Consider the following 23,080-nt stretch of genomic DNA (forward strand, 5'->3'; position numbering starts at 1 on the left):
CCCACTACACCTAGATGGCCTGGGACACCCTGGGCATCTAGCAAGGTGGACAGTACAGGCCACTACTCAGAGCAGCCCGCCTCGTCAGGCCCCACCAGGGTTGGGTACAGTTGGCTGGCTCTTGTCTTCTGAAGTTGATTGTGTCCCCAGGCGGCTCCGTGGCTGTGCTGGGCCCAGAGCAGAGCGAGGCTTCTGTGGACTGCAGGATGCACAGAGGGCCTGTGTGCCGGCCTGGCTGGCTGCCTGGGGGCGTGGGGGTCTGCGCAGCAGCAGAGATGCTTCCGGGTTGGTGGAGGCCCCTCCGCACATTGGCCAGAAAGAAGGGTTCTGCTGAGTGTTATGGGATGGAGGTGACCTCTGGGGCCACCACCCAAACCACCAGCTGTGCTTTCCTGAGTCAGGAGGCAGCCCAGAAGCGGCCCTGCCAGGGTCCCGAGGCAGGCTTCCTGGAGTGGGTGGGAGGATACAGCTGTGGATGGTCACTCCTTCGGCTGGGTGGATTGGGCCTCATCTCCACCTCTTTCAGGCTGAGGCTGGGTAGGGCGGTGCACCAGGGCAGAGCCGGGGGAGCCTGCTGTTGGATGGGGGCTGCGAGGAGCAGACTGGGCGCCCTCCCTGGGCGCCGGCCTCTTACTGCGCTCCCTCACCCCCAGGGGCGTTGTTTTTCTGCTGGGCCCTCATTGGGAAGTCCAGGCCAAGGTGTGGGGTGGCTTGGGTGTTGGGGACACCCCTCCCCCCATTCCTGGGGGCCTTCTGCTGCTCCTCAGCTGTCTCCAGGGAAGCTGTCCTGCCTTCCAACTGTCCCCAGGGCCTGTGAAACCAGGTGGCATGGTGCACACAACTTGCCTGGCTGTGAAGTGGGTCTACCCAGGGCCCTGGTGAGGAACCTCTCCTTGACGGCCTGGGGGCCAGGAGGGGTGTGGCTGCGGGTTCCTCCTGAGGCAGCTTGTTCTGGACAGTTGTCAAGGGGTCCTCGGTGCCGCCTCTTCCTGGCCCTAGTGTCCTCCACAGGGGTGGCCGGACCTGGACTGAGGCACCTGCCCTGGTGGGGAAGAGGTGGCAGCCCCCCAGGGAGGACAGAGCAGTGTCTCCGTAGCTCCTCCCTCCCAAGCCTGCTGGTGAAGCAGAGGAGGGAGGTTGTCAGAGGACTCTGGCTTTGCCATCGAGCTCGGGCTGCGATTGCTGCTTAATTAATCGAGCTTGGATTAAGCCCTCCTGGCGGCACTGGCCTCACGGGCCTATCGATCACCTCACTGCTCTGAGCGGCCACGGGGTGCACGGAGCAGAGGCCCTGGCAGTCTGGGTGTTTCCACTTCTGCCTCCTTGGTGCCACAGGTGCCAGCCCACAGGGCGTCCTGTAACCCCTCAAGGCATTCGGGGTGGCTGCACTTAGGAGTGCCTGGGGAACACTTGTGCATCACTGGCAGTGTGGGGTTCCATCTCCTGGGGGGGCTAGGGGGACATGACCCCCAGTGGAGCGATGGCCTCCCTCAGGTGTCTCACTCTGGCAGTGACAGCAGCTCCTAGTGACCCAGGCTCCCTGGGCCCTGCTTCCAGCAGTGTTGGGAGGGGCTGGCTGGACCCTGACCCCACCCCGCCCCAGGGTCACCTCTGCCCACTCCAGCTGGGCCATCCTGGGAAGTGGCTTGACCCTCAGGGTCTGTTCTGTCTGCTCAGGAGGTATACCAGTTCCTAGCGCAGCAGCGGGACAGCGGGCCCTGTGGACATTGTTTTCCCTGTGGTGGGAAAGGTGGCTTCCCGGGAGGGAGGGCAGGTTCCATCTCTGCACTGAGGCGTCCCAGCGGCAAGGAAGCAGGGCCGTTCCTGCACTTCCCTTCCAGCAGGCTTCAAGCCCTAGGAGGATGCAACGGGGAGGGTCTGCGGACCAAAGAGCTGAGCTGCTGGGAGCGGCTCTTTGAGCTGGAATGCCTGGGCCTCGGCTCAGGCTGGCCCCTGCGGCTGTCCGTGGGCATGCCACACCTGCCAGACTCACTTTCCTCCTTTGCCGACCTTCTGATCTGAGCAGTGGCTCGTGTTTGGGGCCGGGGATTGTCTGCATCTGAGCCCAGGCCCATATCTGGCCCCACCCTGCCTACAGCCTGAATGCTCTGTCCTCCTTCCAGGCCTCCCAGCCCAATGGCTGCAGAGGCTGGGGCAACTGCAGCTCAGTTGCGCCCGTCTGTCATCACTGCTGGGCAGGTGGGGCCACAGGTGGTGGCTGCAGGCCGCAGTCCCTCACTGCAGCCTCCAGCCCAAGAGAGTTGGGTGAGTGGTGCCCTGCTGCACAGGTACCTGCTGTCTGTGTGCAGAGGAAGCTGAAGCAGAGTGTGGGACAGCAGAAATGCTGGAGGCCTCCCCACTGTGGTCTGGCTGGTCCTCCAGTGTCCCCCATGACTGGCTGGTTCTTGGACAAGTGTTTGGACATATGTCCCTGGAGCAGGAGCCTGGACCTTGTGTGCTGTAGCTTTTCATGCTGGGGCTTTGGGGAGGCAAGGGGTTGGGACTGAGCAGTGAGGCCTCCTATGTCCTGGGGTTTTGTCCCCAGAGCTGAGCTGCACCTGCTGTTCCCAAAAGGAAAAGGATCCAGGACCTCAGGTGTGGCATGGGGGCCAGCAGGTCACTGAGTCCCCTGCCCAGCCTGTCATGAGCACCTGCTCCTGGAAGGTGGTGGTACCTGCTGGGATTTGGGGGCCCTGGAATGGCTTCTGCCCAAGGGAGGGGTTGAATACTAGAACCGCTCTCACCCCTAGGAGCCACAGCCCGGCCTGTCCCTGGGGCTGAGCTTGTTGACCTGTGAAGGTCCTGCAGGGGACCCCACCACCATCCCTCACAGCCCATCTGTGTCTCCCCTCCAGCAAGGGGTTCCCATCCCCTGCCTGGGCCACAAGTGGCCCCGCGGCCCAGGCAGGGGTGGTCAGGGAAGCTGGGCTGTCTATGTGGCTGGGTTGGCTGGTTCTAGGCATGCTGTTGGTGGTTTGGGCAGTGGACAGCTGGCTTTCCATGGTCTTGGCTGAGCAGGGCAGGGTCTGGCCAGGGCTGCATGGAGCTATCGCTGGTGATATTGACTTGCCAATAACTCTTTTTTAAATAGTTTTTTTGGTTGTAGATGGACACAATACCTTTATTCTGTTTTAATTTTTATTGATTGAACCCAGTGCCTCACTCATGCTTGAAGAGTGCTCTACCACTGAGCCACAGTCCTGGCCCTTGCCGATGACTCTTGCCTGGGAAATTACAGAGCAGGAGCCTCAGATGCCAGACTCCCCTTCCTGGAAAGAAAGCACCCTGCGGCTGGGAACGGGGATGCTGTGGGACGGGGCCTCCCAGGAAGGAAGAGCCTGGTGGAGGGGTGGGACTGGCTCCTGGCAGGATGTGGCACAGGCTTCCTGGGAGCAGGCAACTGTGGGGGCAGATGGGGAGAAGTCCCTTGGTGGAGACCCTGTGCTCCTGGGAAGATTTGGACTTCTGGGAAGATGGGCCTGGAGCTGGGCTGGGTGGAGTCCAGTGGGGGTCAGTTCTGCTGAGGTGGGCAAAGCAAGTTAGGGGCAAATTAAAACCAGGGGCTCCCTGTACCATGGCTGCCTGGTGGTGCTTAGGACTTCAGTCTGCAGGGCTGTCCCTTCTGTGGTGGGAGGCACAGCCCCTGCCCACCCTTTGGAGATTAAATCTGCAGGCACACCAGTGCCCCACCAGCACCCTACCAGCACCCCACCAGCGCCCCACCAGCACCCCACCAGCACCTCACCACAGGCCCTGGCCCCAGAATCGAGTGGGGTGGGGCAGCTGTGTACACGGCCCTTTAGGCTACACGGTTTCCTCAGACTGGACAGTCCTGCAGATTGCCTGTCTGTGAATCACATCCAGACTTGGCCGGAGTGAGAGTCCCCTCTACCCAGCTGGTGACCATGTTGACTCCCCACTGCACTCATGGCTGTGCAGCAGCTGGGCAGAGCCAAGGGTCCTGCAAGCCCCCTCTCTCCTGGAGGGGCTTCTTCCCTCCCGATTCCTCCGGTTGCTGCCTGGGAAGCACCTCCCTGTGTCTCTGGCTCCTCCTGCTGAACTGACGGGGGCCCCTGTGCCGACCCCCACCCTCCTCGGCCCTACTTGACCGTAAACTCCTTGAGGGCAGGAGCTGGGTGAATCCCCCCACTTGTCCTCCGCCCCTCCTCATCATTTTGGGGTTGAGGGAGCTGTCATCTGTCCCCAGGGGGTGGCAGATGGCGGCTTAGCTTGGAAAGGAAAACAGCACAATTTAGAATTAGTCCCGGGTGAAAGGTCGCAGCAACATCTGCCTCCGGGTGCTTTGGGGAGTCACATTTCTATGGAGGGCCGCTGCCAGAGGCGGGGGCTAGCGCAGTGGAAACCGTGGGGCTGGAACAAAGCAGGGGGAGTGGCCGGGGACTCCGGAACCAGTTGTGCCCCTCTGCCTGGTCTTCAGAGCCCACTCCCTCTGGGGCCCTTCCTGGGGTCCCCAGCCCACCCGCCACTCGTCTCTGAGCACCAGGACAGGACAGGTCACTGTACCCGCCACCCCACCAAGTGGATCTGGTGGAGGGAAGGCAGAGCTGAGGAACAAGTGCCCAGGTGTCCTTGAGGAGCAAGGGAGGGAGCCCTTGGGCACACCTGATGCAGCTGGCCTCCCACTGTGGGCGGCCGTGAGCCACAGGGCCTGGTGGAGGTGGGGCAGTTCTTGTCTCCTACCTTGGGGGAAGTCCCACCTTTTAGCCCCAGAAGGGCCTTCGGCTGCTGGATGTGTAGACGCAGGAAGTGTCGTGGGTGACTCAGTGGGTGGCTCAGCGGAGCCCTGGCCCCAGCACCTTCCAATCCTCCATGCTGGGCGAGGCAGCTCCTGCCTCCCCACTGCACTCAAGGCTGGGCAGCAGCTGGGGCAGAGCCAAGGGTCCTCGAGCCCCTGCCCTCGCTCCTGGAGGGGCTTCTCCCCTCCTGATTCCTCTGGTTGCTGTCCTTGCGTCACTACTCCTGGCCTTGCCCTTGGTTCATGCCAGCCTGCCAGACAGGTGTTGAGGACAGAATGGCCATGGGTGTAGGGATGGGGTGGGCTTGGCCTCTGCCATGATGCACCCCTGGGGTCCCTCCCACCTTCTCAGGGACATCTGAGTGCCATGGAGAGAAGGCAACAGGTGCCTGTCCCAGGCAGCCTAGCTCTGTGGCCAGGTGGTGGGGAGGTGCAGACAGGTGGTCACGGGCTGGAGGCGCCCAGAGCAGGAGCAGGAACCAGGCATGGGTGGGCAAGAGGAGCAGGCTCAGCCCACAGCTTTGGGGAACCCACACCTGCTGCCAAGTGCCAGCCCTCAAGTGAGAGAGACTTTTGGGTCTGGCCCCGAAGCTGTCCCCCGTGGCCAGACCTTTCCGCACCTGGCTCTGGACCTTAGGGAAGATCCCTCTGGTGGCGCTGCCCTTCCCCAGCTGTGGGGTGCTGGTGGTGGATGGCGACCGTGCCTGTGGCAGCCGGCTGGGCAGCATGCCTTCACTCTGGTGCCCCAGTGCCGGGTGGCGGTGGGGAGGACAGTAGACTCTCTCAGCTGCCGCGTTCCTCCGCGTAGGAGTCTCCTCAGGCCTTGGCTGCCTGGCTCCTGCCCCGCCTGCCAGGGTTGGCTGCTGGCCGCACCCTGCAGGAGCAGCTGTCCCGTCCACAAGTGCACCTGCTCCCCAGCCACCCTTTGTCCCTGCGGTCTCCTGATTCGCTGGGTGTGTTTCCCCTCCCTAGTCCTGCGTAAAGCAGCCTCGGGAGCGAGGTGCACCTAGCCCAGGCAGGTTCTCCCACGTCCTTCTGTTGGGGTCCCTGTTTGGGGTGCAGAGGGGGACAGGTAGTCCCTGGGAACACGGCCCGTGGCTGGAGGGCAAGGGTTGTGTGGTCCCGGCCTCCTAGACCATTTGGTGACACCCAGTGTCCTCACCTTAAGATGTTTAGCAGGGGATTGTTCCAGGTGCTGGGAGTCCCAGGGTGTCCCCTAGGGTGTCCAGTGACAAGATCTCACCCACTTGAGGAGTGGCACCTGGCAGTGTGTAGAGTACCCCCAGAGCTGTGAGGGGGGACAGCCCCACCTGCCTGGCCCAGGGGCTTAGGGTGCATGCCGGGAGGCGTGGACGGCAGCTCCAGCCCCAGCTTTGATGATTAAGCGCCCTCTGTCCTCATCCACCCCTGCCGACTTTGTCAGTGGCTAGAAAGAAAAAAAGTCTTTTCTCCTAGTGGGCCCAGGCCAACTTTGCCTGACAAAGAGGCTTTCATGCAGAGGAGGGCTGCTTTTGCCTGTCCAGCCCCAGCCGGCCAGATCCCAGGCTCCCAGTGGCCGGTCAGGCTAGCCAGTGACTGCATCCGAGCACAGCAGGGGCCTGCCTGCTCCCCACATTCCCTGAGTGTGGCCCTGCAGGAGACCATGGTGCCAGAGAGACAGGTGTGGACACTGAGGCTCTGAGTGGCCACATGGGTGGAGCTGCACTCCAGGACTGCCCCTTGCTCCAGGGGAGCCAGGTGCCCACCGCCCCCACCCCTTTGCATGGTGGGCGGGAGCCATAGCAAAGGCCTGAGTTAACTCCCGGGGTTGGGGGTGGGTTTGTTTTCTTTAAGCCAGTTGGTTTGGGACTTTTGGCTTCTGGCAACAGATGGTCAGCCACAGTGGCCATTTTGCATCTTCCCTACCCAAGCCACAGCCACAGATGAAAGACACCAGGGAACACAGATGCCTTTGGGCCTCTGGGACAGGGGAGCAGCCCCTCAGTTGAGAGACACACGACCCCAGCCCCAAACTGCCTCTGCTAGACCCTGCCCTTCCCCTGGGGCCACCTCCCATGTGGCATGGGGGCTGCCTTGTGGCTGGCCAGCTCGTTCTGCCCCAGAGGCTTCCCACTGGGAAGCGGTGTGCCTGCCTGCTCCCAGGGCCCTCCTGGGAGCATGAGGCCTGGAGGTGACGGGGAGCAATTTATGGCCTGGTCTGGAAGCCAGGCTAGCAGGTGGCTGAGCAGGCTCCTGGGGCCAGGGTGTGGCAGACGCTGAGCAGTCCCTGCAGGAACCTGAGACCGTGAGACCAGGCCGGGAAGCAGGACGTCTCTCTGGCCCTGTGTTGGGGGAGGGCAGGCCTGTGGGAGGTGGGAGGTTCCTCGAAGGCCAGGACCAGCTGGCACAGGGCTGAGGAGGGACGCCCCCACGTCACCCTGGTCTTCCCAGCTGTAAATGGGGCCTCTGCTCCTGAGGACGGTGTCTGGGTGAGCAGAAGGCCTGATCGTAGAAGGAAAAGCCACTGGAATCCTGTCCCTGTGGGCAGTGCCCACATACGTCCGACTGATGTTTGCACCAACTCTGCTACCCAAACCATCACAGAAAACAGAGAGTGGGCAAGCCTCCTGAACAGGACTGCAGGGCCCCTTCCCTGTGGTGTAGACCCAGACCCACATGCCAGCCTTGTTTGAAATCCAAGCTGGACACTGGAGCTGGTCCCCTGTTGGCAGTGGCTCTTCTGTTCATTGAAGTTTCCCTTCCTGGGGAACTAACTGCTTTAAAGTGACCAGCCAGGTGGCATCGGTGTGTCCCATGTTGTCCAGATCAGCACTGTAGACCAAGACATCTCCCTGCACAGCAAGCGGCCACGGAGCACACCTTGGTCCTGGAGCCCTGGCTGCCCACCCGAGCATGCTGGGGTAGAGGCTGCTGTGGCCGTGACAAGTGGGCCAGTCCAGGGGAGCTGACCACCTGGTGTCTGCCAACAGGTGCAGTGGGGCCTTCGTGGGCCAGAGATGCCAGGATCCTAACCCGTGCCTCAGCTCTCCCTGCAAGAACGCCGGGACGTGCCGTGTGGTGGACCACGGTGGTGCTGCAGACTATGCCTGTATCTGCCCCCTGGGCTTCTCTGGGCCCCTCTGCCTGACGCCCCTCGACAACGCCTGCCTGTCCAGCCCCTGCCGGAACGGGGGCACCTGCGACCTGGTCACGCTCACAGAGTACAAGTGCCGCTGCCCCCCAGGCTGGTCAGGTGAGGACGGGGAGGTCTCAGGCCCTGCAGCAGGGACCCTCAGGTCCAGGAGTAGACAGACACTGGCCTGCCCCACCGTCCATGTGACTGTGAAAGCCAGGCTGATGCTTGGCTGAGAGAGCCGGGCCTGTGATCCCCCAGTGACCCTGCCTTCCCAGCCCTGCAGCTGCCTGGTTTGGACTGTTCCATTCTGAGGCCCTGGCCACCTACCTGTCCCTACTTCTGGGAGCAAAAGGAGTGCTGACATCCAGCCCTGGCCATGCCCTCTCTTCCTGCTGGTGCCCTGAGCTTCCAGAGTCAGTTGTATGTAGGCTGTGGGAGAAAATGGCCTTGAAGTCACCCCCCCACTTAGCAACTCTGTTCTTGGGTGGTCACTTGGCCTCCTAGGCCCTCTGGTCCCTTGTCCATAGAGAGGTGGCCATGTCTTACAGCAGGTCCTGAGGGCTATGGTGATAATACTTCAGGAAGAGCCTATGAGCGCCCAGGGAGGCCCTGGCTGCAGAGCTGGCTGGCCAGCTTAGCCTCCCACCTGCCTTGCTCCCCCAGGGAAATCATGCCAACAGGCTGATCCATGTGCTTCCAACCCCTGTGCCAATGGCGGCCAGTGTCTGCCCTTCGAGTCCTCGTACATCTGCGGCTGCCCACCGGGCTTCCACGGCCCGACCTGCAGGCAAGACGTCAATGAGTGCAGCCAGAGCCCGGGGCTGTGCCGCCATGGGGGCACCTGCCACAACGAGGTTGGCTCCTACCGCTGCGTCTGCCGCGCCACCCACACTGGTCCCCACTGCGAGCTGCCCTATGTGCCCTGCAGCCCCTCACCCTGCCAGAATGGGGGCACCTGCCGCCCCACGGGGGACACCACCTACGAGTGTGCCTGCCTTCCAGGTAGGTCCTCTGGCCTCGCTGGCCCCCTGCCTGGATCCCACCTGTGCTACTGCTGTTGGGCCCAGGGTGCAGGAATGGAGGGAGTGTGGAGGGAGCCAGGGCTCCTGGGGGAGCCTAGGAAGGATGTTCAGAGAAGGCCAGCTGCAGAGAGCTGGATGGGCAGGGCTGGCCGGCTCCCTGGACTGAGGGCAGAGCAGAGGGCCATGGTCTATGGAGGGAGCCCTGACGGTGCTGCAGGGCAGATTGGCCCCTTTGGAGGAAATTTGCGTGGGGCTGGGGGCCAGATATGAAGCCAAGCAGTTAACCCCCCACCACGTTGACATCCCTCAGGCCATTTCTGCCCAGGGATGGGGTCTGATGTGAGCTGGGCAGCTGGGTGCATGGCCCCCAAGTTCCTTAGCTATCTAAACTCTGGGACAGGAGCACCTTCTCCAGGTGTTCCTCACCCTGGATCTCCCTGTGGCACCTGCCCCTGTCCTGAGCCATCCTGGGGTACGGAGTGTGAGTCGGCCTCCGCAGCCCTCACAGGCTACCCCTTGTTTCTTGGGTTCCCTGGGGGGTGCAATCTCTGGAGCTGGGGGCTGGAGGGCAGGGCAGAGAGGGCCATGGCCCTGGTGGCCCTGTTATCTCCTGGGGGGGACAGGCAAGCACAGCCCCCCCCCCCATTTCTTCTGCAGTTCTCGTTTGAGTAAGTTTTGCTGCAGCTCTAAAAATAACAACAGTGACGCAGAGACTTGAAAACCTCATCTGTCGGGCTGAGGAGGTGGCTCAGGGGTGGAGTTTGCCTTAGCATGCATGAGACCCTGGGTTTCATCTCCCGTGCTGCCAAAAAAAGAAAAAAGCCTTTGACGCCCCCTCAGTTGACTGCTCCACGGCAGTTATGCACAAGTTGGGGAAAGTGCTTGGGGAGTGGTCATGGCATTTGGGTGCAAGGAGTGCCTGGGCCCTACTGACCTGGGGGTGACCCCAGGACTGCCCCGCCCCCCTGCAAAGGGGAAGCTTGCTGCTGCCCGCAGTCTGCAGAGCCAGCCCCAGGCCTCTGCGTGCAGACGTTGGGCTTGTGCATTTCCTGAAAGTCCTGAGCAAGCTTGGAGAGGTACATGCAGCCCCCTCCGTCGGCCTACCAAGGCACACCGACCAGCTCGGTTCTCACTAGGTTGAGGGGCAAAGCCCTGGTGCCTAGTGGGCACCAGAGCTGTGGGTTCAGACCCTCCTTGGTGGCCGTACCTCAGCTGGGACCCCACATCAGCTACAGAGTCAAGGAGTTGCCTTCTCTGGGATGGCGGTGGTAAGGGGCCTTGTCAGAGGACAACTTGTGTGGAACCAGCAGACTCTCTTGGGCAGGGTGGGATGAGGACCTCTAGGTGTGCCCAATAGTTACCTGGACACAGGGCAGCCTCTGGGTGCTGGGGGGTGGGTGGGAGGGAGGGAAGGGCTATTGAGGTTTGGCCAGAGTAGGTGGGTCTTAGAGGCCAGTGCACTGGGACCATGTTACCACTGTGATGAGGGGACACTCACTACATAGTGTAGAGCTGGGCTGTGTGGGGACAGGTGCGGGGTCCCTCCGAGGAACTGAGCCCCTTGCTGTCCCAGACTCACTGTTCAGACTTGAGGCAGGCACTGCACCCAGGGTCCCCAAGGGGCTTGTATTCCCTTCTGATGGCCAGGATCCCAGAGAGAGGTCACAGGAGCCCAAGGAGTCACAGGATGCTGTGGTCAGGACAGCAGCCAGAACCCTGCAAAGGCCTGGCTGGGATTTGGAGGTGCACTGGCCCTACCTGCCCCAGCTGGACCTGCCCGTCCCTCTGGGCTCTCCCTGGCCCCGTCTGACAGGGAGGATGTTGTGTGGGCAGAGGGCTGGTTGGGGTCCAGGTGGGGCTCCTGCCTGCCCCCTTCTCCCCCAACAGTCTTCAGCACTGCCCAGGGTCAGGCCCCCCCCAGGACCTCCACCCACTTTAGACCAGGCCCTCCAAGTGCAGGGAGTCCTGCCACCCCCGGGGGACCGGAACTCAGGCTCTGCTCGGACTTGGTGTACTCTCCCCAAACCAGCGTCAGATTTGCGGCTTTTCTTAGCCTACAGGTTTTGCTCAGTGGCTAGTTGAATGGGGGTCTAGAGGGCGGAGCCTGAGGGCCGGAGGGGTTTGAAGGCATCCTAGGAGGTGTTAATTAGTAACTAGCGCAAGTTTGGCTGTTGCCAGACGCCTTTCTGGGTTGATCATTGACCTAGCGCGAGTTGAGTGGATTAATAGCTAACTGGTCCTCGGGAGGAGCCCCCCTCACCCTGTGGAGCCACTCCTGGCAGGCCAGCCCGTCCCCATTCCTGGGAGGCCGAGGCCGCCTCTGTGCCCTGGGGCAGGACCATGTCTTGGCAGAGCAGGCCCACCTGGGTCCCATCCGCTCAGTCCTCATGTCGGAGACACCTGGCCCTAGGGTTGGCCCCTGCAACTGACAGTTTTGTGGTAGAGCCTCTGTTCAGCTGGCCATTCAGGTGATGACTGTCTGAGAGAAGCATGTTCCCTGTGGGCACCAGGCATGGCCTGCTCACACTCCAGCAGACCCCAGGAGCCAGGCATGAGGGAGCCCAGCAGCTGGCCCCCGGCAGGCTCAATCCTGCCCTCCCTCTACCACAGGCTTCACGGGTCAGAACTGCGAGGAGAACGTGGATGACTGTCCGGGAAACGGCTGCAAGAACGGGGGTGCCTGCGTGGACGGTGTGAACACCTACAACTGCCGCTGTCCACCAGAGTGGACAGGTATGTACGTGGGAAAGTGGCCCGGGCGGGCAGGACCCGCCCACTCAGCTGTGTGGGGGTGGAGGGAGGGCCCAGGTTGTCCTGGAAGGACCACGTGAGGGACAGCTACTGTGCCCAGGACCAGGGCCTGAGAACCCCACCCTGGGCTCAGCACAGAGGAGCATCAGCTGGTCTGATGGGCCCTTAGCGGCCTGTGTCCAGCGTTGGGTCCCCGTGTTGAGCCAGGTTGAAGTCCGAGTTGGACACAGGGTTCCAGGGTGGACAGACACAGTCTCTGCCCTCAGAGCTCCTGTCTGGTGGGGTGATGGGTGAGGGTGGGGAATTGGGACGACAGCCCTCTGGTGGCAGGGTACAGGGAAGGCTGGGATCAGCCAGGAGGGCTCCCTGGACGGGCGGCTTTGTAGCCCTTCACCTGGGGAATGAGGAGCTCTGTGTGTGGCAGTCCAGGGTTGACGGTTCCCTGCCCACCCCTGCAGGCCAGTACTGCACAGAGGACGTGGACGAGTGCCAGCTCATGCCCACCGCCTGCCAGAATGGTGGCACCTGCCACAACACCCTCGGCGGCTACAACTGTGTGTGCGTCAATGGCTGGACGGGCGAGGACTGTGGCGAGAATATTGACGACTGTGCCAGTGCTGCCTGCTTCCACGGTGCCACCTGCCACGACCGCGTGGCCTCCTTCTACTGCGAGTGTCCCCACGGCCGCACTGGTGAGTGCTGTGGCCTTGCCCTCCCAAGCAACCTGAGTGTGGGCATCAAGGGCGTCACTGTGGGAGACCCCTTCCCGGGTATGGTGGCCTCCGTTCCCAGCCAGGAGCCCAGCCCAGCTGACCACTGCTGCCCCACTAGGCCTGCTCTGCCACCTTAGCGACGCATGCATCAGCAACCCTTGCAATGAGGGCTCCAACTGTGACACCAACCCTGTCAATGGCAAGGCCATCTGCACCTGTCCCTCGGGATACACGGGGCCAGCCTGCAGCCAGGACGTGGACGAATGTGCACTGGGTAGGTGCGGGCAGCTGGGCGAAGCGGCCAGCCCTGGAGGACACAGGTGGTGGGGGAGGCCAGGGCCTGCAGTGGCCCCTCACCACCACCTCTCACCAGGTGCCAACCCCTGTGAGCACGCGGGCAAGTGCCTCAACACGCTGGGCTCCTTCGAGTGCCAGTGTCTGCAGGGCTACACGGGCCCCCGCTGCGAGATCGATGTCAACGAGTGCGTCTCGAACCCCTGTCAGAACGATGCCACCTGCCTGGACCAGATCGGGGAGTTCCAGTGCATCTGTATGCCCGGTGCGTCCTGCCAGCCACCCTCGCCCTGGAGCGCAGGGAGCAGGAGCCCAGCCAAGGCTGGACAGCCTCAGGGGCAGCCTATGGGCACACTGGCCACACCTCCGCTTTCTTGGCTAGGGGGCATTTGGGGAAACTGAGGCTAGGCTCACAGAGCAGCAGAGAGGGACAAAGCCCAGTAGGTGGGTCAGCGCAGGGCCTGCAGGGGCACAGGTATGAGCACAGCCGGGGTGGGGTGCTGGGGCTGGAGCAGGGGGCTGAGGCAGTTTCTCCCACCCCCAGGCTATGAAGGCGTGTACTGTGAGGTCAACATGGATGAGTGTGCCAGCAGCCCGTGCCTCCATGGTGGCCGCTGCCTGGACAAGATCAACGAGTTCGTATGCGAGTGCCCCACAGGTAAGGTCCCGCAGGGCCCTGCATCCTGTTTGCCACAGCCGGTGGCCTGCACCCAGGCCTAGGGCTGGCCCACAGGAACCATCCCGCTGTCCCGGGGGTTGAAGTTGTAGGGGCTCCAGGCTGCTGGGAGGGGGTGTTTTTAGGTTGCCCCAGAGGGCAAGTCCAGGCGGAGCAGTGGGTTTCGGCCCTACCTTGCTGGGTGTGCCGGGGTGTGGGGAGCTCCTTTCTGCTGGTGGGGTGCAGTTTCTTCCGCCTGGAGAGAAGGGGCTGTGAGCCCCAGTCATTCCTGGGCTAGGAGGGAGCGGCCTGCCCCCGCTGCCTCCCTGGCCCTTGCTGCAGAGCGCTGGAAGGCAGAGCAGGGGAGACACCCTGGAGGGAGCTTGGCAGGGTGTCTTGTCTGCCCTGGGGCATGGGGCCTCTGGCCTCCTGAAATGCAAATCAGTCGTCCCAGACACTGCAGTGTGGGGAGCCCTCATTCACAGCCCAGGAAGTTGCCATAGCAACCAGAGTGGGTTTGGGAAAAAGCCCCTCTGTCAGGCCGAGGCAGACACACGGGCCCTCACGGGGTTTTGCTTGGATCAGAGGGCCAGGGGCTCCGAAAGGTGCAGTGGGGAGCCTGGGGTCTGCCCAGCTGGGCACTGGCTGCTGAGCCCGAGGGAGGTGCCCTCAGGGCCACAGACAGCACTGCCATGTGACCACCACCCCTGCCTGCCACAGGCTTCAGCGGGCACCTGTGCCAGTATGACGTGGACGAGTGTGCCAGCACACCCTGCAGGAACGGGGCCAGGTGCCTGGATGGGCCCAACACCTACACCTGTGTGTGCACGGAAGGTGCGGGCAAAGGGTGGGGCTGGACGGGGGGACCATGGGGCGGGATCAGGGACAGCTCTGTCTGGAGCCGTCTAGTCCAGGGACCAAGAGCACAGAGCTGCTCTGACCCAGATGGGGCTGTGAGGACATCCCAAGACGTGACCCGGCATCCTTCCCTGAGTGGCAGTGACCCTGGCTCTGGTCTGCGGCTTCCCAAGGTGCATCTAGGGAGTGGCTGGGCCTGAGCCCTCTTGTGCCCACCCTTCCTGTGACAGGCTACACAGGGACCCACTGCGAGGTGGACATAGATGAGTGTGACCCTGACCCCTGTCACTACGGCTCCTGCAAAGATGGTGTGGCCACCTTCACCTGCTTGTGCCAGCCGGGCTACACGGGCCACCACTGCGAGACCAACATTAACGAGTGCCACAGCCAACCCTGTCGCCATGGTGGCACCTGTCAGGACCGCGACAATGCCTACTTCTGCTTCTGCCTTAAGGGGACCACAGGTGCCTGGCCAGGCTGGGGTCAGGTGAGGGGGGCAAGGCAGGGGTCTCAAGCTGACCACATGCCCACTTCTCCTCCAGGACCCAACTGTGAGGTCAATCTGGACGACTGTGCCAGCAGCCCCTGTGACTCGGGCACCTGCTTAGATAAGATCGATGGCTACGAGTGTGCTTGTGAGCCAGGCTACACAGGTAGGGGTCCAGAGCAGAGGTGGACCAGGCTGAGGTCAGATGGACAGTCCAGGTCAGGGCGACTTTGGGGCTAGCTGGGACCTGAGGGCCAGAATGGCAGAGGTCAGCTGCCATAGAGACCACACATCTGTCCCTGGTCAGTGCTGGCCCTGCTGCGAGGGAGTGGCCAGTGCGTGGGCACGTTTGGCCTCTGCCACGTACCACCTATCCCCAAGCAGCTACCTTGTCCACTCTGGCCTCAGGTTCTCATCAGAGGGGACAGCAGCAATGTCTGTGTCAGGGGCCACGGGGAAGCTGGTGGGAGCAGGACCTGAGCATGGGCCCTGCAGCTGCTGTCATGTCCAGCTGTCTCCTGCACCTGGGAGGCCAGAGGAGGCAGTGTCCCCACTTGGCTGAGGGAGTAACTGAGGCCCGGGGGTCTGCCCCCTGAGGCCCTGGCCCTGGGGAGCAGGAAGCTCACAGCTGCTGCCCACAGGGAGTATGTGCAACGTCAACATCGACGAGTGTGCGGCGAACCCCTGCCACAACGGGGGCACCTGTGAGGACGGCATCAACGGCTTCACCTGCCACTGCCCCGAGGGCTACCACGACCCCACCTGTCTGTCCGAGGTCAACGAGTGTAACAGCAGCCCCTGCGTCCATGGGGTCTGCCGGGACAGCCTCAATGGGTATGGCCCTGGACGCTGTGTGTAGAGCACTGGCTGGGCAGGGCGGCAGATGGCCCTGGGGGGGCAGGGCTCAAGGGCAGATGTGACCCCAGAGCCCCAATGTGGGGCTTGGTCAGCCTCTGGTTTCCTGGTAGTCCTGGCTGTGTGTCCCCGAGGGCCATAGTGTCTGCTTGGAACACAGGCCTAAGGGGCCTCAAGACCCTCGTGTGTAGCTGCAGTGACACCTGGGGTGTCCATGCTGCTCTTGTAGCCAGACAGTAGTGGGCATCTCTAGTTGTGCATTCTGCACTGCAGAGACCCTGCTGCACTGGTCGCTGGCAAGAGGGGACCCCTGCCGTGGTCTCAGCCCTATTTTAAAGGACTAGGAGAGTCCACCTGGTCAGACCCCCCTTCCATTGGTTCGCAACTGTGGCAGGGCCAGGAGGACCAGAGCCCAGGCCGACGCTGCCCAGGCCAGGCCTGACCGGCAGCATGGTGGCTCTACAGGTACAAGTGTGACTGTGAGCCTGGGTGGAGTGGGACAAACTGTGATATCAACACCAACGAGTGCGAGTCCAACCCCTGTGTCAATGGCGGCACCTGCAAAGACATGACCAGCGGCTATGTGTGCACGTGCCGGGAAGGCTTCAGTGGTGGGTACCTGGCCGTCTCCTAGGGGTGAGGGTGGGCTGGCCAGGACAGACACACTGACTGCTGCCCACTCTGCAGGCCCCAACTGCCAGACCAACATCAACGAGTGTGCGTCCAACCCATGCCTGAACCAGGGCACCTGCATCGATGACGTCGCTGGGTACAAGTGCAACTGCCTACTGCCCTACACAGGTGAGGTGGCGCAGGCCTCAGTGCCAGCACTCCTGGGCTGGCGTCCACTCCTCAGCAGCATTCGGAAGACTCTGCTCCTTGCTGAGGGCCTGGCCCTAGGAATGGAGATGCCAGATGAGCAAATGCAGAGCCTGAAGGTCCAGTTTAAGTCTGTCCCAGGTGTGTCACATGACTCACCTCCCCAGAGGCGAGCACCAGGAGCCCAGCCTGGACCTTTGGCTACCAGGGCCTCGTCCTTCAGTCTGCATGGGCCTCTGGGGCCGGCGGCCCTCCCCCCGCATGCCGGGCCTGAGGGATTCCTTTGACGGCGGGTCTCTTTGTGTGAAGGGAACAAGGAGCTCTCTGTGCTGGCTGAGCAGAGGCAGGAGACATTTCCCTGGGTGTCTTAGCCCCTGCCTAGGCCTGGCCACGGGCATCATGGGAAATGGGCCCCCTGTAGCCGTGATGTGCAGCACATTCGACAGGAAGGTCCATAGTGGCAAGGGCCCTGTGGCTACCCTGGGGATGGGCAGAGGACACTGCCATGGGGACAGTTGGGCCCTAGGTGCCTTGGGAGGGCCTGCCTGGGATGGGTGGGGGTCCATGACTGTGTTCCCATGACACTCGGTGGCCTGCGGCCAGAAGAGTGTTTTCTTTGACAAGAGCCAGGGGCCTGGATTTTGTCACCCTGTCGGTCAGTGAGGAAACTCTGAGCAGCTGGTGCACCCTGTGTCCCTTCTGGACCTGCTGCTCTGGGGCTGGTGGGAGGAGCCCTCTGGGCTGACTTGCTTCCGGTCTGCCCTCTTCCTGCTTCCCTTTGTACAATTGTCGGAAACTCTGGCTAAGTTCCTGCCTGCCCAGGTCACTGTGGAAACCGATAGAGAGGCCTGGAAAGTCACACCAGCACCCGGACACGGTGGGAGACGAGGAAGATAACGCTTCCTCGCTCCTGGGAGGCCAGCCCCAGAGCCATAAACAGGAAGGCTGCTGGGGAAGCCGGGAGTCACAGGCTGAGGCCCTGGCTGCACCCAAGGCTCCCTGACAAGTAGGGTGTGCTTGAGATTTCAGGGGCTCTGTCCCCTTCCAGAGCACAGGTGCAGAGCCTGCCCCTCTGTTCAGCCCTCCTTGACCCAGAGCTTGGCAGCTCCAGGGCTTCTTGTCTCCAGAAGACAGGGGGGCTGGGGCAGGTGCAGTGTCCCCACCAGGCTGTGGCCACCTCTCCTAGACTTCTCTAGTGGTAGGTGCTGTGTGGGGCTAGGCCCATGGGTCTGAGCGGGGGAGCGCCAGGTGAGCGTCTGCCTGGCTGGTCTGGGCATCTGGTCTGCATTCCACCTACTTTTCCCCAGGTTCAGGGTCGGGGCTCAGCAGGGACACACTCCCTGTGTGATCACTCCCTGTGGGACCCGTAGGTTCCCTTGCTGAGGTGCTGCAGGGCTGGGCTCCTGGGTCTCACCCGTGTCTCTCCCCAGGAGCCACATGTGAGGGGGTGCTGGCCCCGTGTGCCCCCAGCCCCTGCAGAAACAGCGGGGTGTGCAAGGAGTCGGAGGACTACGAGAGCTTTTTCTGCGTCTGCCCAGTGGGCTGGCAGGGTGAGGCTGGCTGTCCAGACTGGGGGGTGGGCGGGGAGGACAAGAGGAGCAGGTGCGCCATCTTAGGAGATGAGCTCTTGTCAGGGGGGCTCTAGAACTGGCCTTGGAGGGCCCTTCCCATCCTGGGTTTCTGCAGGCTTCTCTGGCCAAGTCAGGGGACCGAGGACAGTCCTGAGGGGCTGGGACCAGCTGAGGTGAAGGCCTGGGCTGGAGCTTCAGCTGGCTGACAGCCTCTTCCACCCCCTGCAGGGCAGACCTGTGAGATTGATGTCAATGAGTGCGTGAAGAGCCCCTGCCGCAATGGCGCGTCCTGCCAGAACACCAACGGTAGCTACCGCTGCCTCTGCCAGGCAGGCTACACAGGGCGCAACTGCGAGAGTGACATCGATGACTGCCGGCCGAGTGAGTGGCCAGGCGGCGCTCTGCATCTCTGGGATGGTCTCAGGCATCTCTCCCACCAGGCCCTCCCTGCTGCGGACTTGGTCCTCGGCAGGCCCCCAAGGTGCAGGCTCCTGGGCCTCCCCAGCCCAGCCTCATAGAAAGCTGGGATTTAGAGAAGCAGGGTCCTGCCTGGTGCCACTCTTGATTGGCTGAGTATGGAGGGGAGATCACCCCTCCTCCCTGCCCTGGAGCCTGAGGTCAGGGTACCCTCAGAAGGGCTGGATTCAGCCTGAGTCCAGGGGGCACCCAGCAGTTCACCTCCACCCCCCTCAGCCAGCCTGCCCGCAGGCCTAGTTGCCCTGCGCGTGGGTTGGTGCCCACCCTTCAGGCTGGCCCTCCTGTCCCCTCCCAGACCCTTGTCACAATGGTGGCTCCTGCACAGACGGCGTCAACACGGCCTTCTGCGACTGCCTGCCTGGCTTCCAGGGTGCCTTTTGTGAGGAGGACATCAACGAGTGCGCCAGCAACCCCTGCCACCACGGGGCCAACTGCACGGACTGCGTGGACAGCTACACCTGCACCTGCCCCGCGGGCTTCAATGGCATCCACTGTGAGAACAACACGCCCGACTGCACAGAGAGGTGTGTGCCTGCCGCCAGGGTGGCCCTGTCTGTGGCCTCTCCAGCCCCTGCCGTGGGGCCTGGCCTGGGGTGGGCCGGGGAAGTGCCGTGGAGGCGCAGTGTCTGGTAGCCCAGCACACTGGCAGCTGTCTGCCCAGGACGAGGGGCACTCAGCTCTAATGGACTCGAGTCCAGTCTTTGTAGTGCTGGGACTTGAACCCGGGGCCCCACTCAGGCTCATAAACACTACCACTGAGCTGTGACCCCAGCTCCGATACTGTGTTCTCTTCAGAGGGTCATCGTGACCTCCTGTGACTTAGTCAGGAACCCTCATAGTTTATCCAGAAGAACTGGGCTGACTCCTGTCCAACAAGAATGTCAGAACCATCTCGATTCCCTTTGGCCTTGGTTGCCAGGAAGCCCAGTCCCGGGTCTGTGACATGATAGTTTCCCATGTTAGATGCAGACTGATTTCTGTTACTTTAACCACCACATACCTGGGTGCGCTGTTAGGTGTCTCAGCACGCGTCGTAGAAAAGGCGCAGGAAGGAAGGGAGCTGCTTGTGGGTGGCCCCTTCTCGGTGCGGACATGCTGCATGCTTACCTCCCCACCTCCCTCAGCTCCTGCTTCAACGGCGGCACTTGTGTGGACGGCATCAATGCCTTCACCTGCCTGTGCCCTCCCGGCTTCACGGGCAGCTACTGTCAGCATGACATTAACGAGTGTGATTCACGGCCCTGCCTGCACGGTGGCACCTGCCAGGACAGCTACGGCACCTACAAGTGCACCTGCCCGCAGGGCTACACTGGCCTCAACTGCCAGGTGAGTGGGGGGGAGGGGACGCCAGGCACTGCCAGTGGGAGGCCCCTTCCACATCCCGTAGGGTCCTTGGAGCCGGGGTGGAATGAGATGATCTGGAGGCCAACCTTGTGCTCTCTGGCCCAACCTTGTGCTCTGTGGGCCTCAGGCTTGAGTGTCCAATACTCATTTTCATGGACCACCCATTACCTGCAGCTCTGGGGCCTTGAGAGCAAGACAGACTGGCCCCAGTGCCAGGCTGCTCCCAGGGCAGGTGGGGAAAGTCCCAGTCCTCTTGGCTGCCTGCACCCTGTGGAATGGGGTCACAGCTCCCCTCAGCACGGGGTCCTTTGGCTGAAGTGATTGCTGGCAGGGATGGGGGAGTGGCAGGATAGAGCCCTAATCAGAGCTGGTGTTGTGGGCGGGCGGGGGTGGGGGGGTGGGGGGGGTGGTGGTGAGCATGCTGACCCCACCTGCCCCCAGGACCTCGTGCGCTGGTGTGATTCCTCTCCCTGCAAGAATGGAGGCAAGTGCTGGCAGACCAATACCCTGTATCGCTGTGAGTGCCGCAGTGGCTGGACTGGCCTCTACTGTGACGTGCCCAGTGTCTCCTGTGAGGTGGCCGCACAGCAGCGAGGTAACCAGCAGGCCCTGGGTGGTCCCCGCAGTCCTGAGGGAGGAGCTGCCTCACCTCACTCCCGCCTACCACCCCCTGCAGGGGTCAAGGTCTCCCACCTGTGCCAGCACGGAGGACTGTGTGTGGATGCAGGCAACACCCACCACTGCCGCTGCCAGGCGGGGTACACCGGCAGCTACTGTGAGGACGAGGTGGACGAGTGCTCGCCCAGCCCCTGCCAGAACGGGGCCACCTGCACCGACTACCTGGGCGGTTACTCCTGCAAGGTGACAGTCGGGCCAGGAGCCATATGTGGGCTCAGCAGAGGAGGAGGAGGGAGAATGTGCTGGGCGGTGGGTCGGGTGTCCCTGCCCCCCGCCCCATTGTGCCTGGGCTCAGCTAGCACCTCCCTGAGGCCCTCCTGTCTAGCCTATGAGACCTGTCCTCATCCCACCTTCAGCAAAGCCTCCTGCTTACGAGATCCCTGCATGGTCCTGAGGTCCCTGAGGCTTCCCTGGTCAGGAGGGCAGCTTGATTGCTGTCAGCCTACACGGCGGGGTGGGGAGCACCAAGCTGAGCCCCCCCTCGAGCTGCCTCCCCGCCCCTATTCTTCTCCCTGCAGTGCATGGCCGGCTACCACGGGGCCAACTGCTCTGAGGAGATCAACGAGTGCCTGTCCCACCCCTGCCAGAACGGGGGCACCTGCATCGACCTCACTAACACCTACAAGTGCTCCTGCCCCCGGGGAACACAGGGTAAGGCTGCACCCCAGGGCGGGGGCCAGGGTTCTCACCAGGGGAGAGTTGGGCTGGTGTGTCCTGCCACCAGCACATGACTCCACTCTGCCTTGTGGGCCTGGGTGGGTGCAGAGCTGGCAGGAAGGGACCCAGAAGGGTGTCCCAGCAGGAAGTGTGGGGTCCGACCTCTGCTGTCCCATCATGCCTTTCCTGAGCATCCTGGTGGTCCAGTACTGACCACCTGCTGCATGAGGACAGACAGGCCGGGCAGCCCTGTGGCCCCAGCCCTGATCACTGCACCCTACAGGTGTGCACTGTGAGATCAATGTGGACGACTGCAGCCCCCCTCTAGACCCTGCCTCCCGGAGCCCCAGGTGCTTCAACAATGGCACCTGCGTCGACCAGGTGGGCGGCTACAGCTGCACCTGTCCACCCGGCTTTGTGGGTGAGCGGTGTGAGGGCGACGTCAACGAGTGCCTGTCCAACCCCTGTGATGCACGTGGCACCCAGAACTGCGTGCAGCGTGTCAACGACTTCCACTGCGAGTGCCGCCCCGGCCACACTGGTAGGTCTGGGGGCCGGGTGTGGCATGGGGCGGGGCAGCAGGGGCCAGAGGGTGGGGCCAGGGGCGTGGGGCGGGGCTAACCCTCATACTCCTCTCATCCCCAGGGCGTCGCTGTGAGTCTGTCATCAATGGATGCAAGGGTAAGCCCTGCAAGAATGGGGGCACTTGCAATGTGGCATCCAACACTGCCCGCGGGTTCATCTGCAAGTGCCCAGCGGTAGGTATAGCCACACAGTGAACCGGAGGCCGGCCTGCCCTCCGGCCAGGCAGCCCTGAAGCAGCCTCTGGCAGGCCTCCCTCACTCAGCAGGGCCTCAGGGTGGAGCTGGGCCCATTGTGGTTCCACAGAGCTCACTAGTTGCATTTTTGTTTGGCAGTGCTGGGGCTGAATCCAGGGCCGAGGCCAGTGCTCTGCCGCAGGGCCACAGCCTCCAGCCCTCATTCGTCGGATTCTCGTAACTTTACTTTGGGAGCAGCTTTAGCTTTACAGGTTGTAGGTCAGAGTGCAGAGCTGGCCCTCCCTGCCCTCAGCACCTTGCACAGCCGCCCAGCACTATTGCTGGTCACTGACTCAGGTCTACAGGTAGCTCCAGGGTTGCCCTGGGTATTAGGCTGTGTATAATGACAGACATCTGCCAGCACTGTGTCACATGCATTTCCTGGGGTTCCACCTCCCTGTCACCCCCTCTCCCTCCCACACCAGCGACCCCTGACCTTCTCCCTGAGAAGTGTGCTCTTGGGGCTTTGATGCTGGGCAGGGCCACGACCCCGCTTGCAGGTAGGGGATGCGGCTGGCCCTGACCCCTGCATTGCCTCTTTCCTCAGGGCTTCGAGGGCGCCACCTGCGAGAATGACGCCCGCACCTGTGGCACGCTGCGCTGCCTCCATGGGGGCACATGCATCTCTGGCCCACGCAGCCCCACCTGCCTGTGCCTGGCGCCCTTCACGGGCCCCGAGTGCCAGTTCCCAGCCAGCAGCCCCTGCTTGAGCGGCAACCCCTGCTACAACCAGGGCAGCTGTGAGCCCACATCCGAGAGCCCCTTCTACCGCTGCCTGTGCCCCCCCAAGTTCAACGGGCTCCTGTGCCACATCCTAGACTACAGCTTTGGGGGTGGTGCTGGGCGTGACATCCCCCCGCCGCAGATCGAGGAGGCCTGCGAGCTGCCCGAGTGCCAGGCTGATGCGGGCAACAAGGTCTGCAGCCTGCAGTGTAACAACCATGCCTGTGGCTGGGACGGGGGCGACTGCTCCCTCAACTTCAACGACCCCTGGAAGAACTGCACGCAGTCCCTGCAGTGCTGGAAGTACTTCAGCGACGGCCGCTGCGACAGCCAGTGCAACTCGGCCGGCTGCCTCTTCGACGGCTTCGACTGCCAGCACGCAGAAGGCCAGTGCAAGTAAGACGGGGCCTCCCCGGGGCCAGGGACAGTGCAGGGCAGCGGGAGGAAGGACACAGGCCAGCACTGGAGGTGGTGGGTGGCTGGGAGA

At 62.8% G+C, this 23,080-nt stretch overlaps 1 protein-coding gene across 2 annotated transcripts in view; it reads left to right on the top strand.

Moving 5' to 3' along the window:
- Notch1 (notch receptor 1) overlaps window positions 1-23,080 on the top strand; it is a 43,711-nt gene that overhangs the window by 10,707 nt on the left and 9,924 nt on the right. Inside the window, exons 3-25 of one of the 2 annotated variants that reach the window (XM_046465459.2) lie at window positions 7,726-7,988; window positions 8,535-8,873; window positions 11,504-11,626; window positions 12,103-12,336; window positions 12,476-12,631; window positions 12,731-12,916; window positions 13,196-13,309; window positions 14,027-14,140; window positions 14,395-14,628; window positions 14,707-14,817; window positions 15,293-15,485; window positions 15,972-16,117; window positions 16,194-16,307; window positions 17,756-17,875; window positions 18,125-18,277; window positions 18,669-18,897; window positions 19,498-19,699; window positions 20,159-20,312; window positions 20,394-20,578; window positions 20,914-21,046; window positions 21,336-21,593; window positions 21,698-21,810; window positions 22,418-22,989. In XM_046465459.2, coding sequence (XP_046321415.1) covers window positions 7,726-7,988; window positions 8,535-8,873; window positions 11,504-11,626; window positions 12,103-12,336; window positions 12,476-12,631; window positions 12,731-12,916; window positions 13,196-13,309; window positions 14,027-14,140; window positions 14,395-14,628; window positions 14,707-14,817; window positions 15,293-15,485; window positions 15,972-16,117; window positions 16,194-16,307; window positions 17,756-17,875; window positions 18,125-18,277; window positions 18,669-18,897; window positions 19,498-19,699; window positions 20,159-20,312; window positions 20,394-20,578; window positions 20,914-21,046; window positions 21,336-21,593; window positions 21,698-21,810; window positions 22,418-22,989 — 4,446 coding nt within the window. The remainder of the gene's footprint in view (window positions 1-7,725; window positions 7,989-8,534; window positions 8,874-11,503; window positions 11,627-12,102; window positions 12,337-12,475; window positions 12,632-12,730; window positions 12,917-13,195; window positions 13,310-14,026; window positions 14,141-14,394; window positions 14,629-14,706; window positions 14,818-15,292; window positions 15,486-15,971; window positions 16,118-16,193; window positions 16,308-17,755; window positions 17,876-18,124; window positions 18,278-18,668; window positions 18,898-19,497; window positions 19,700-20,158; window positions 20,313-20,393; window positions 20,579-20,913; window positions 21,047-21,335; window positions 21,594-21,697; window positions 21,811-22,417; window positions 22,990-23,080) is intronic. The other variant, XM_046465461.2, reaches the window with a different exon arrangement.

This window comes from Marmota monax, unplaced genomic scaffold, assembly GCF_021218885.2.
Source record: "Marmota monax isolate L192 unplaced genomic scaffold, Marmota_monax_Labrador192_F-V1.1 WCK01_AAM20220418_F8-fsc00167, whole genome shotgun sequence".
NCBI classification, from domain to species: domain Eukaryota; kingdom Metazoa; phylum Chordata; class Mammalia; order Rodentia; family Sciuridae; genus Marmota; species Marmota monax.